Genomic DNA, 13,816 nt, shown 5'->3' with positions numbered 1-13,816 from the left:
CCGCATCATCTCCCTCCTTTGCATCGAGTCCAAAATCTTCTTCAGCACCATCTCCAAGAGGCTGAGCAGCTACCTGGCAAGGAACAGCTATATCGACACATCAGTCCAGAAAGGTGGCATTTCTGGCATGCCGGGCTGTGTGGAGCACACTGGTGTGGTAACACAGCTTATCCGAGAGGCCAGAGAAAACAGGGGTAACCTGTCAGTACTTTGGCTTGACCTGGCAAATGCATTTGGCTCCATCCCCCACAAGCTTGTCCAGCTCACTTTGGTGAAACACCATGTCCCCAGCAAGTGCAGAGACCTCATCGCTGACTACTACAACAACTTCAGTATGAGGGTCTCTGCAGGAGCAACTCCATCAAGCTGGCACAAGGTAGACATAGGCATCATCACAGGGTGTACCATCTCTGTGACGCTGTTCTCCTTGGCCATGAATATGCTCACCAAGTCTGCGGAGCCAGAGTGCAGAGGACCACGTATGAACTCTGGACAACGTCAGCCACCCATCAGGGCATTCATGGATGACCTTACAGTCACCACAGAATCAGTCCCAGGATGCCGGTGGATACTGAAGGGCCTGGAGAAGATGATGGAGTGGGCCCGAATGCGTTTCAAGCCAGCCAAATCCAGATCCATGGTGCTGAGAAAAGGAAAGGTAGAGGACAAGTTCCGGTTTAACATCACAGGCACCGCAATCCCAACGATCACAGAGAAGCCAGTCAAGAGCTTGGGAAAGGTGTTTGACAGCTCTCTGAAGGATGCAACATCTATCCAGACCACCTGTGCTGAGTTGGAGGGCTGGCTGAAAGCCGTGGACAAATCTGGGCTACCTGGAAAGTTCAAAGCCTGGGTCTACCAGCATGGCATCCTCCCCAGAATCTTGTGGCCTCTCCTTGTCTATGCCGTCCCAGTTTCCACAGTAGAGACCTTGGAAAGGAAAGTCAGCAACCACCTGCGGAGATGGCTGGGGTTACCTAAAAGTCTGAGCAGCATCGCACTCTACGGGCGCAATAACAAGCTGCAGCTGCCCTTTAAATCCTTGGAGGAGGAGTTCAAGGTAGCAAGGGTTAGAGAGGTGGTGCTGTACAGGGACTCCAGTGATCCAAAGGTGGCCAATGCTGGAATCCAAGTGAGGACGGGCAGGAAGTGGAAGGCAGAAGAGGCCGTACAGACGGCTGAAGCTAGGCTGCGACACAAGGCTTTGGTGGGAGTGGTGACACGAGGCAGAGCTGGTCTGGGATCCTTTCCAACCCCAAAAATGAACACCAGGGGGAAAGAGAGGCGGCACCAGATTTAAGAGGAGGTGAGGGCTGATGTGGAGGAGATGCGATCCTGTAGGGCCGTGGGCATGAGACAGCAGGGGGCCTGGACAAGATGGGAGAATGCGCTGGAGCGGAAAGTAACCTGGAATGAGATCTGGAGAGCTGAGCCCCACCGCATTAAATTTCTTATCCAGGCAGTGTACGATGTGCTGCCCAGTCCGTCAAATCTGCAAGCATGGGGTCTAGCAGAGTCACCAGCCTGCCCACTATGTTCCAAGAGAGGCACCTTGGAACACGTCCTTAGTTGCTGTACAACAGCACTAGGTGAAGGGCGTTACCGCTGGAGGCATGATCAAGTCCTGAAGACTATAGCCGAAGCTATCAGCACAGGACTGGTATGGGCAAAGCAGCAGCGTACCCCCAAGAACAACATCACCTTTGTCAAGGCTGGAGAGCAGGTTACCCCAGCAAACAAGGCACCAACAGGCATACTGACCTCAGCAAAAGACTGGCAGCTTCTGGTGGACCTTGAGAAACAGCTGAGGTTCCCCAGCAACATTGCAGTCACCACCCTCCGCCCTGACATCGTCCTTGTATCAGAGTCCACCAAGCAGGTTGTGTTGCTGGAACTTACAGTCCCGTGGGAAGACCGCCTGGAAGAAGCTTTTGAGAGGCTGCATAAGAGGAGAGCCATCCGCAATACCACTGAAGCGGCAGAGAGAGCCTCAAGATGGCTGTGGCTCAAGAGAGGAGAACCATGGAGTCGTGGTAGCTAGCGCGCCATCTGAACACAAGCTGGGGCCTGATCACCCCCAGTTGGGTCGCCTGGTTGACGGGGGGTATGATGTTGAAAGACCCGAAACCCCCCAATGATACCAGGAACATCACTGACGATGTGTCCAGATTGCATCAGTAGATGTATTCCCACAGTGATGCATCACACACTCATTGTTTCTTTGCTTACCACAGCTTCTGTAGTTTACAGTCTGTGTTTCTGAGTAGAGCAGAGATCTGCTTCACTCCAGAGTCTCCAAGTGTATTCTTATTCAGATTCAGACGTGTCAGGTGTGAGGGGTTTGTTGCCAGAGATGAAGTCAGAGCAGCACAGCCCTCTTCTGTTATACTGCAGGACTCAAGCCTGGAGAGGAAGTGGAGAAGTAAGGGGAGATCACAGTAAATGTTGGCCACCCTCCGTTACTTAGACACATGCAGACACACTATACACACATAGTATGACTATAGTAGTAGCCTATTTAGTCTGATGCATATTTATTGCTTTGCTTACCACAGTCTCCATGGTTTAAAGTCTGGATTCAAGAGTATAGTAGATATCTGCTGCACCCCATAGTCTCCTATTTTATTGAAACTCAGATCCAGATCTTGCAGGTGTGAGGGGTTTGATGCTAGAGATGAAGTCAGAGCAGCACAGCCCTCTTCTGTTATACTGCAGGACTCAAGCCTGGGTGTGGGTGTGTGTGTGTGGGGGGGGGGTGACAGGGAGACAGAGAGAAAGCAAGACAATTAGTAACAGGAGGTGCACAAAGTTCACACTGCTGTTGGACTGTAACAACCAATGCACAGTAATATATGAATTTTATTACTTTGATTTGATCGATTCAAACAAAAAGTATAAGATCAAACCGTTTGGAAGAGAACATTGCTGACTGACACACTTATACCACTACTGTTATTAAGCGGGCTTGCAGAGCAAGGCCCGATTCTAGTAATCTCTAAGTCCTGTTTATTTATTAAGCGGACTTGCAGAGCAACGCCCGATTCTAGTAATCTTTAAGTCCTGTTTATTTATTAAGCAGGCTTGCAGAGCAAGGCCCGATTCTAGTAATCTCTAAGTCCTGTTTAATTAAGCGGGCTTGCAGAGCAAGGCCCGATTCTAGTAATCTCGAAGTCCTGTTTATTATTATTATTATTATTATTTATTATTGGTTCTCTTGTGCAGGGCAGTAAAAATAGAAAATGGATCTCCTCCTGGGCCTTTCGAGATAGAGACACCGTTCAAACACTAAAACGACCGGCTCGGCTTGGAGATCATTTCTAGTGATATAGCGTGTCTGTTCATGTCATGTTTGTTCCCTTGCCATTACCATATGGTTCCCTCAACCTTGTTGGTTGCATATTTGGTTCCTTAGACATAGTCCTGATGTTCCCCCAACCTTGTTTATTATTGTAAATGTGTTTTGGTCCTGCCCCACTATCTCTCACCATAGTTGAGGTACCCTGATCATGGTACTTAAGCACCTCCCATCCTCCACCATGACACCCTGCGCCTGGCATCAGTTTGCCACACTGCTCGCTTAAGATAATGTTTAAAGTTACTGAAAACATGTATGATGTCTATATTTCATATATCAGTCTATGCTGTACTGTACCACAATGTGAGAGAAATATCAGCTGAGCATGTATGAACACAATCTAGTGGGGATTAATACCAAATGTTTTCCTTAATGAAGTTAAAAGATAACCATACCATCTACATCAAGTGCACAATGGAGCAAGCAATGTAACATGTGCTGTTACTGACTAGCTCACAAAGCAAGGCACAAGATGTAGCTAACATATGCCATAAGCCAAAAGCGCTATTAGCTTGCTTGCAAAGCAGGTAAACAAGCGATATGCTGTGCCATGCTGACCAGCCAGCAGGCAGGCAGGCAGGCAAATAACTAAATCACTCTGACAGTCCAGGTATATATACAGGCTCAAGAGTACCATGTGACCAGATTGATTAGGAGTTTTTCAGGTGCAAGCAATTGAGTCATGATATACCAGCCCTAAGTAATTAGGTTTGGCCAGGCGCTGATGGACAGATTGGTTGTGAGGGGCCTGCTTGTTACCGGCAAAAATGTGTAAAAAGTTCTCAAGTTATTTCTTTCACTCACCACATCTTTTGTGTGATGTTGTGTGCACAGCCAAACCTTAGATCAACCCAACCAAGTTGAGTTAAATGAATGAAATGGAATAATACAAAAAAAGATTGTGTACATGATTAAATCTGGAGGAAATACTGTTACTAATATGTAGACGTATATGATTTAATCGGGTGGACAGTCATCATTGCTTATGCTCTGAACAACACAGTATAAACAAAGTTGGGGGAACATCAGGAGCACATCTAGGGAACCAGACGTGACCAGACCTATAATGTAACCATCAAGGTTATGGGAACCATATGGGAACGATGAGGGAACATTCATGAAAAGCAATAAAGGTACGGTGAGAGAACGGCGAGGGAATGGAATGGGAACCACACATATATCGTTCTGGGAACTTAAATTAAACTTTCCTGTCAACCCAGTGAGAACCGAAACAGAACCAAAAATGACGTATCCGAAACGTATCCAGAACCAAACCAGAACCAATGGCTGCTTGGTTTTTACTGTAACCAAAGGGAACGTTTCTAAGTGGTAAATTTTGGTTTGGTAATAACCCCAACCTTTAGAGAACCAAAAGTCAAACGTTCTCTTTACGTTCTCTGTTACTAGGGAACACTTTCAAGATGGCTGAATCCAAGGTGGCTGAATTGTTTGGCCCATAGCGCTAACAATATGGAGGTTGGGAGTTCGAATCCCACTTGGACTGGATGTTGATTTTCAAAATTATATCATATGCACTGTTCTCTAGCCAATTTAAAAAATAACATGTATGTCATTTAGTATCAATGACAAAGGTGCTGGATTACAGATATGGAGGTTGGGAGTTCGAATCCCACTCGAACCCATGTTGATTTTCAAAATTATATCATATGCAGTGTTCCTTAGCCAACTTCAAATACCATGTATTGTATGTCATTTAATATCAATGGCAAAGGGGCTGGATTACAGATATGGAGGTAGTGAGTTCGAATCCCACTCAGACCCATGTTGTTTTTCAAAATTATATCATATGCAGTGTTCCTTAGCCAACTTAAAATACCATGTATGTCATTTAGTATATCCCCAAAACGCAGAGCTACAACACTTTCAAGATGGCTGAATCCAAGATGGCTGAATTGTTTGGCCCATAACTTCTGACCGGGTGGATGGATTTTTTCCAACATTTCTTTTAGCTTTGTTTTCTCAATAGTACTTTGTTTCATCTCTGCCCCAAAAGGCAAGCCCGCTTCCAGCATTTTCTGTGAGAATGCAGTCTAGTTAATATAGCATTCAACATTCAAGGATAAACAAAATACGTTGTCTACATATTTCCATGCCCCCTATAATAGCTGCAAGTCAGAACAATATTGTAACCCCCCCCATCTACAGTCCTCTGATAACATTCTTATATACACGCACATATGATCCAAACAGAAGCACTACTGTATTAGCCTGCATTCATATCCAACTGGAGGATGTCATGGTTACTATGCCAACTGGAGGATGTCCTGGTTACCATCCCAACTGGAGGATGTCATGGTTACTATGTCAACTGGAGGATGTCATGGTTACTATTCATATCCAACTGGAGGATGTCATGGTTACTATTCATATCCAACTGGATGATGTCATGGTTACTATGCCAACTGGAGATTGTCATGGTTACTATTTCAGCAGCTTGGAATAGCAGCAAGTGTCCATGTAGACAGAAGTAAATGCATTAATCAAATCAACAGCCCACCTCAATAATAAGCACAGAATACTCAGATTTGTTTACAATCACTATATCTTGGTTAATGGTTAATCCAGTCATTTTTCACAGTGCTGTGTATAAAGTGTGTGTGTGCGTGCATGTGTGCGTGTGTGCGTGCGTGTGTGCGTGTGTGCGTGCGTGTGTGCGTGTGTGCGTGCGTGCGTGCGTGTGTGTATGTATTGTGTGAATACATCATACAACATCGCTCCAATACTATATGGCCATATCTGTTGAATACTGAGTTCTGTTCTCATGTCACACATACAGTACATAGAACATGATTTCTGTATTAGAAGTTGTAATTATCAAATTCAAACAACTAACTTGAGTTTCTTGATTCTGCAGTGTGAGTCCTCCAGTAGGGCGCAGAACTGCTTCACTCCGGAGTCTCCTGGTATCTTTCCACTCAGATCCAGCTCTGTCAGCAGTAAAGGGTTTTTATGTAGAATTGAAGTCAGATAGGCACAGGCCTGTTCAGCAGCATCACTCTCCAACAACCTACAGAAACAACAGAAGAATCACTAATTTCACACACGTCCACACTGATGCTTCTCACCAACCCTCCAAACACAGGCGTCGCGCACACGTACACAGGGCCACATAAAAAGACAAATCAAACAGGCACACAAATGCATATAGTATATGCCCTTATTGTACAGACATCATGCTACATCAAACATGTTGTACACAGCTGTGCATGTAATCCAAAAGTGCCTTAAGGTAGTCAAATAGATTAGAGTGACCAACATTGCTGTCCAGTATTATAATATAGGCTAGTGCATAGTTTAATACAGTGCAATACATCATATAGAAATAAAGTATAATTTAAAATATTGTACAGACATTATGCTCCATCAAACATTATGCAACATCAAACACAGCTGTGCATGTAACCAAAAATAATGCAAGAGTGCCTTAAGGTAGTCAAACAGGCTAATTATAGTGTAGCCTAGTGCATAGTGTAATACATTATAATATATGGTATAGAGTTTACTTTAAAAAATGTCCAAAATGTCTTAAGGGGTAGAAGGTGATCTGATGTGATAAGGTGCCATGTGGTAAAGAAATGAATACTGTATTGGACATGTCCTGGGTGTGGATTATCCAGTGCTATGAGAGTTCCTTGGTGCAGTGATCATCCTGGATGGGGCATTTGGGAGGTTTGGGTCTAGCCACATCCACAAGGTTAGAAGGGGATTGGCAGTGGGGTCATGCACTTCAGTCCTCTTTGACGTCTGGCATTAAACAACTGTATGGCCTTGAGGACAAATGACCTCTGTAACCTGCCTGTCCTGTAGGAGTGGGACTGGCAGGGGGATCATGCACTTCAGTCCTCTATGTCTGTAGCTAATCTAACCCCTCTGATTGATGATGGTGTGCATGGAGTGGCTGGCCTTGTCCAGACTGATGATGGTGGTGTGCATGGAGTGGCTGGCCTTGTCCAGAATGGAGTGCAGTCTGCTGAGGGTTCTGCTCTGTAGTGAGAGTCTCCAGTTCCATGCCCACCACAGACCCTGCCTTCCTTACCTCTCCAGTCATCTAGTCTCTCTCTAATGCTACCACCTCATCAATCAGTTTAGAGTATCACACTGCCATAACATATTAACATACAACACTACTACTAATATCCCTTCTCAGATATCTCACCCCACATTCCCAGCTGTATACACCATGTCCTAAAGTCACGGTACACTACACATGTACGGTAAATGCATACATTGAGCAACACACTGGCCACAATATAAATGCATCCCCAGCTGTACAGTAGTGGTGTCAACAATAATCGATTCGGCAAATGCATTGCAACGCTGGTTAGGACAATAATTGATTTGGCAAAGGCCATAATTGATGTGGTATATTTTTTTTAAGTTTCAATTACGTCCGTGGCCATTTACGGAGCAAATCAACTTTAAATTAAATGTAAACACTTCAAAGCATTGCAAACTGCATGGCTGATACTCACAACATCCAATACAATGTTGGTCATTATCTGACTGCTTGTATTGCCTCATGACTGATGAAAAAATTGCCCTTGCTTTCTGTAGAAATGTAACGCATTGCAATGCATTGTATAATTGGAGGACAGTATGGGTGTTGAGGACTACTATACTGTGTGTTATTTTGTCTGAATGTTAGATAAAGCTTGAGGAGTTGTGTGCATTGATATTGTGGCCAGTGTGTTGTTCTGTGCTGTGGTTTGATGGGGTAGTAGCATTAGAAAGAGAGACGCTGGACATCTGGACACACAGTATAGTAGTCCTCAACACCCATACTGTCCTCATTCCAATTTCCATTGTTAATCCTTCGTATTAAAATATCACATAGACGGATATCTGGTTTATATCATTGATGCCCGTTCAGTGTCAGACAGACTTTCAGTGCATTGAGAAGTTCACAGAGAAGGTATTTATTCATTGAGCCAATCACACCATCCATTGACTTATATTTAACCATTTCCACTGAAACAAGTTTCTTAAAAACAGGAAATAGTCAGTAAGTGGTTTGTTGTGATGAGTGGGAACCCATGCTGCTTTAAGGGATGAACTCTTCCTGCTGACTCTCCTCCAAGGCTTTCATTTTCAAGTGTCTGCAGACATGTGCGCGCTGTCCTTAATAAATTGTTGTGTCTAATTCTTCAGTTCTAACAGTGTCACAGTTGGTCGAGGAGGTTTAAAAGTTCTTTGCAGTTGGTGTAATAACATGAAGACTAATCCACGGAGCACAGCTGCATGTAGGTTACTGTAGTTGTTAGTGAAACGTAGCAAAGTGACAGTTTGAAACCCAGCAATTCCTTAACCAGTATTGCAGTAATGCTTTCCTAATAAACCAGCACTTAATCAACATTATTATACAGACAATTTACCTGTCTTATCAATCATTTTGATTTGCTTCTATCCCCGTTCATATTTCTTTATTTATAGCAATGGCTACCAAGGTAAGAAAAGTTATGCTTTGCCTTGATGCAGCTGAAATAAATAAAATAAAAGACAAGTATTTGACAAAGAGTTCGTGTGTGCATGGGCAGCAGCCTACTGGCAGTGGCTGTAATGAAGGATGGGCGTTATTTTGGGTTATTTTGCCATAATTGGTGGCATAGTGCCTATTACACATAGAAGCATACTAATGTTTCAAATTAAATTGAATGCATTTCATTTTTAAAGTTAAATACGGCATGGTCATGGACCGTAATGAAATTGTCAGAAATAAAATTGGTCCGGCTACAAACTTATTTGCTGACCCCTGACGTGTTACATCCAACATCATCACCAGGGCCGGTTTTAAGCATAGGCCGGCTAGGCGGTCGCCTAGAGCGCAATGTGAAAAAGGAGCGCCGAAATGGCGCTCTCCGATGCGTAATTTTGCGATATGGAGGTTTTTTAATGAAGTCGCAATCAACAAAGCGTGGCGAAAGCGCTCCTCACGGCAAAACGCCCCTCAGCCAATAGTAATATCGCTTTCAACTGTGTCTGGGAAGTCTGTGAACCAATAAACAGACAGTCCTGAGAAAGGGGGCGGGACGAGTGACAGCGTGCGATATATTTTGAATTTTGGAGACTCACTCGACTCGAGAGACAGAGAGGGCAAGCGCCAACAGCAGTGTTGCTCTGCTGGGTGGAGAATTGTTATGTTCTCATTAAACCAGTCATTGCATGATGCAGGAGTTGCAGAGGGTGTTTTGGAACTATGTGATTTAATCAGCAACCGTTTGTGATAATGGAAAGCCTAATAGTTATGAGGCTACTGTTTGGAATTAGAGGGAAAAAGAGCTTTGCTTTTGATCTGAGAAATCGCTAGTTAGCATGCTAACATTAGCCAAGTATGCCAAGCAATGAAATCCAGTAAAGTAGCTGTTAGTAGCCTACTCACTAACACCCACTTGACATCATAATACTTGCTTAGGTTGACAAGCGATTAAAGTAAGACTGGTGCCATGTTTAAAACAATTTTAGCTAACATATCTCCTTCCATCCACTTGAATGAATTACCTGCTTGTTGTAAGCTTAAAAAAACATTGTTTCCAGACCAGAATGACATAGGCCTTCATTAATCATGTAACAGAACCATGCACAGCATGTTTTCATGCTGAGTGATGTAGTATTGCAGACAAGTGAGGCTATTTACTGTATTTTGTATATTATGAAATTCAAAAGCGTGACAGCTCTTCTCCCTTTCTCTCACCCTGTCCCTCCAGTTCAAACACATAGATAGCCCCCTTCTCATTCTCCTACTCACAAATGCACCACTATTTCCAGTCCAGAAATGAAATTGGTTTGGAATCATAGACAGCACAAATGTGTATCTTATTAAAATTATTATGCTGCCATGCTTTTTGATGCTGTAGGTAGTGTAGATAGGCTATCAATGCAGACCTCCTTGGTAGGCCTATTGTCTACACATGCATTTTACATGCAAATGTACTGTATCACTCTCCTGGCATTTCAATTCCATTTTACAATTCAAACACATTGATAACCTCCCTCTCATCTGGGGTTGGGGGCACCGCCACCATTGCATCCAAGACACCACACAGTGAAGGTATTCATGCGACTCAATCTGATGTGTTGGTCGGCTGTCCAAAAAAGAACCAGAAATCCATTTGATGCAAAACAGTTATTGTTCTTGATGCTATTTAGTTAAGCTTACTACTCTTGTGTTCTGTAAGGTATAAAACAAGAGGGGTTTTTTTTCTTTCAAAAGGTTGGGGGTGGGGGGGTGCGCCAGAACTCAAACTCGCCTAGGGCGCCAAATAAGCCAGAACCGGCCCTGATCATCACAGAATAAAATGTTACATCCAACATCATTACAGAATAAAATGTATCATCTCTCGTGGTAGGGCACACAGAAATGTGTCAAACAAATCCCAACATACACTCCAAAGAACATCTCAGACACGTGCATCAAAAGATGTTCTATGACATAATCTTACCTCAGTTTCTGAAGTTTACAGGCAGAATCCTGCAGTAATTCTGAAAGCAGCTTTACTCCAGAGTCTCCAGAGTCGTTTCCTCTCAGGTCCAGTTCCTCCAAGTGTGAAGGGTTTGATTGGAGAGCTGAGGCGAGAGCAGCATATCCTTTGCCTGTTACACCACAGTCCTCCAGCCTGAATAGAAGAGTCTTAATGATTAATTATGTCTATTACATGCATATCATATACATTATTTGCATATATTTTACAACACTGTGTCATACACCAAGACCAATGTTTATGATTGTTAATATTTAAATACAAATCTTTAAGAGCTCTGTAAGTACAGCAGAAGACCCAGTGAAGTTATAGTATGTAAGACTGAGTTAATGCTGAAATATTAACATTTCTTACTGGAGTGACTTCAATGCACAGTTTGAGTTCTTCAGCCCACTACAAAGTTTTTCGATTCCAATATCTCCAATACTGTTGTGGCTGAGATCCAGTTTCTTCACTTTTGATGCTTTGCAGAGGACAGATGCCATCGTTTCACAGCTCATTTCACTGAGCCCACAGCTATCAAGCCTGAAAGAGGATAAAAGCCATACGTGACTGTACAGGTAGAAAATGCAGAAAATACTGAAAAGTCATCAACCCCTTATCTCTAGGAATACTAACTTACAGAATTGCTTCGGATTCCCTCACTACTGGCTTCAGTCTCCGGAGACCTTCATCAGACCTGACATATTTCTTCAGGTCAAACACATCCAGCTTCTGGTCTGACGTCAGCAGCACAAACACTAGAGCTGCCCACTGGCCAGGTGAGAGCTGGGCTTCAGAAAGTGTCCCTCCACTCAGGAAGCTCTGGATCTCCTCCACTAAAGAGTGGTCGTTCAGTTCATTCAGGCAGTGGAAGAGATTGATCACTCTCTCTGATGAAGGGATGTCCCTGATCTTGTCCTTAATGTAACTGATTGTTTCAGCATTGCCAATATGTCTCTCTCCTCTCTTCAGAAGGCCATGCAGGAGAGTCTGGTTGGACTCCAGAGAAAGACCAAGAAGGAACCGGAGGAAGAGGTCAAAGCGCCCATCTTTATACTCCAGTGCTTTGACCACAGCACTCTTGTGTAAAATAGTCATGGATTGTTCAAGTTTGTGAGTGGAGATCACATTCTTCCTTTCAGTTGCCATTATCAGAAACACATACAGAGCTGCAAGATACTCCTGGATACTCAGGTGGATAAAGCAGAACACTGTTGCTTGAAAAATTCCAGATTCCTGTCGGAAGATCTGGGTGCAGACACCAGAGTGCACTGCTGCTTCTTTGATATCAATTCCACATTGTTCCAGGTCCTCTTCATAGAAGATCAGATTTCCCTTCTCCAACTGTTCGTAGGCTAGCTTTCCAAGAGCAAGGATAAGATTCCTGTTCCATTGTGGCTCAAGTTCATGCACATTATCAAACTTTTGACTGGCCTGTTTTATTTGGAAAATCAGGAAATATGTGTACATCTCTGTCAACGTTTTTGGAAGCTGCCGTCCTCCTGTAGAGCCAAGAATCACCACAAGAACACAAGCAGTGATCCAGCAAAACACGGGTATGTGGCACATGATGTGGAGGCTCCTTGATGATTCAATGTGAGAAATTATTCTGCTTGCAAAACTCTCATCATTGAACCTGTTCCTGAAGTACTCCTCCTTCTGTGTGTCATTGAACCCCTGGATCTCTGTGACAAGGTCAACACAATCGGGTGGAATCTGGCTGGCTGCAGCTGGTCGGGAGGTGATCCAAAGTAGAGCAGAGGGAAGCAGATTTCCCTTTATGAGATTTGTCAGGAGTACATCCAATGAAGTGACATCCGTCACATCGGTCCAAGTTTCATTCTTCTGAAAGTTTAGTTGAAGTCGACATTCATCCAGACCGTCAAAGATGAACAATAATTTATACTTCTCTTGACAGTCAAAGGTTAACTGCTTCAGCTCTGGAAAGAAGTGGTGAAGAAGACCCATCAAAGAGAGTGGTGTGCCTCTCATGAGGTTGAGCTCCCTAAAAGGCAATGGGAATATAAAATGGATGTCTTTGTTGTCTTTTCCCTCAGCCCAGTCCAGAATGAACTTCTGAATCGAGATGGTTTTACCAATGCCAGCTACCCCCTTTGTCATAACTCTTCTGCTTGGTTTGTCTTGACCAGGTAAAGGCTTGAATATGTCACTGCATTTGATTTGTCTTTCCTTTCCAACTGGTCTTTTGGATATGGACTCAATCTGCCTGACTTCATGCTCCACATTTACTTTTCCACTTCCTCCGTCTGTGATGTAGATCTCTGTGTAGATCTTGTCGAGCAATGCAGAGTTTCCTTGCATGGGAATTCCTTCAAACACACTCTGGTACTTGTTCTTGAGATGTATTTTCAATTCAGCCCGACAAAGTACATCCAGCTCATCTGGTTTAAAAACAAAAAGGAATAATGAACCACTGATACAAACAATAACAACTTTTCCTTCATCATAATTTCTATATCATAATTTAATCAAACTTGAATGATACAAGTTATGTACGGAAATGACAGATTATGAGAAATAATGAATTCTTACGTTCTTCCAGTTTGTCAGCGAGATCCATTCTCTCCATTTCCCATAGGAAGTGTAGTGCCATCTTGAGAGCTCCTTCTCTGGCATCACTCTCATCCTCATCTTTTCTCTTGAAGTCTTCTTGGTAATCTGGACTAAGAATCATCTTAAATCTTTGCAGCTCATTCTTCACAAATGTGATGATCTTTGTCTCAAGCACCTGGAGCAGACCATACAAGGACAAAAGAATCCATGTGTAGTATAGGGGTCATTCTACGATTCGTGTACGCTTTTAGGTTCGTGGACTTTATTTGCCAATTTCACTAACTATTAACTGCATCCAATGATGTTTTGGACATTAACACATATTTATCTGTCATATAATACAAACAGTCAAGACATAACATTATTTCCCTCAGCAAGAATCAATATTTAATACTGGTTTTGGGCATTT

General features: G+C 43.3%; 1 protein-coding gene across 1 annotated transcript in view; it reads right to left on the bottom strand.

The window, feature by feature from the left end:
- LOC134449224 (NACHT, LRR and PYD domains-containing protein 3-like) overlaps positions 1-13,581 on the bottom strand; it is a 59,908-nt gene extending 46,327 nt beyond the window's left edge. Inside the window, exons 1-5 of the mRNA XM_063199068.1 lie at positions 13,387-13,581; positions 11,474-13,235; positions 11,206-11,376; positions 10,813-10,986; positions 2,230-2,403 (exon numbers count right to left, since the gene is read on the bottom strand). Coding sequence (XP_063055138.1) covers positions 2,230-2,403; positions 10,813-10,986; positions 11,206-11,376; positions 11,474-13,235; positions 13,387-13,528 — 2,423 coding nt within the window. The 5' untranslated portion in view covers positions 13,529-13,581. The remainder of the gene's footprint in view (positions 1-2,229; positions 2,404-10,812; positions 10,987-11,205; positions 11,377-11,473; positions 13,236-13,386) is intronic.
- Positions 13,582-13,816: the final 235 nt, after the last annotated feature.

The sequence above is a fragment of the Engraulis encrasicolus genome, chromosome 5, assembly GCF_034702125.1.
Source record: "Engraulis encrasicolus isolate BLACKSEA-1 chromosome 5, IST_EnEncr_1.0, whole genome shotgun sequence".
NCBI classification, from domain to species: Eukaryota; Metazoa; Chordata; class Actinopteri; order Clupeiformes; family Engraulidae; genus Engraulis; species Engraulis encrasicolus.
This window is presented reverse-complemented; position numbering and strand designations above follow the sequence as displayed.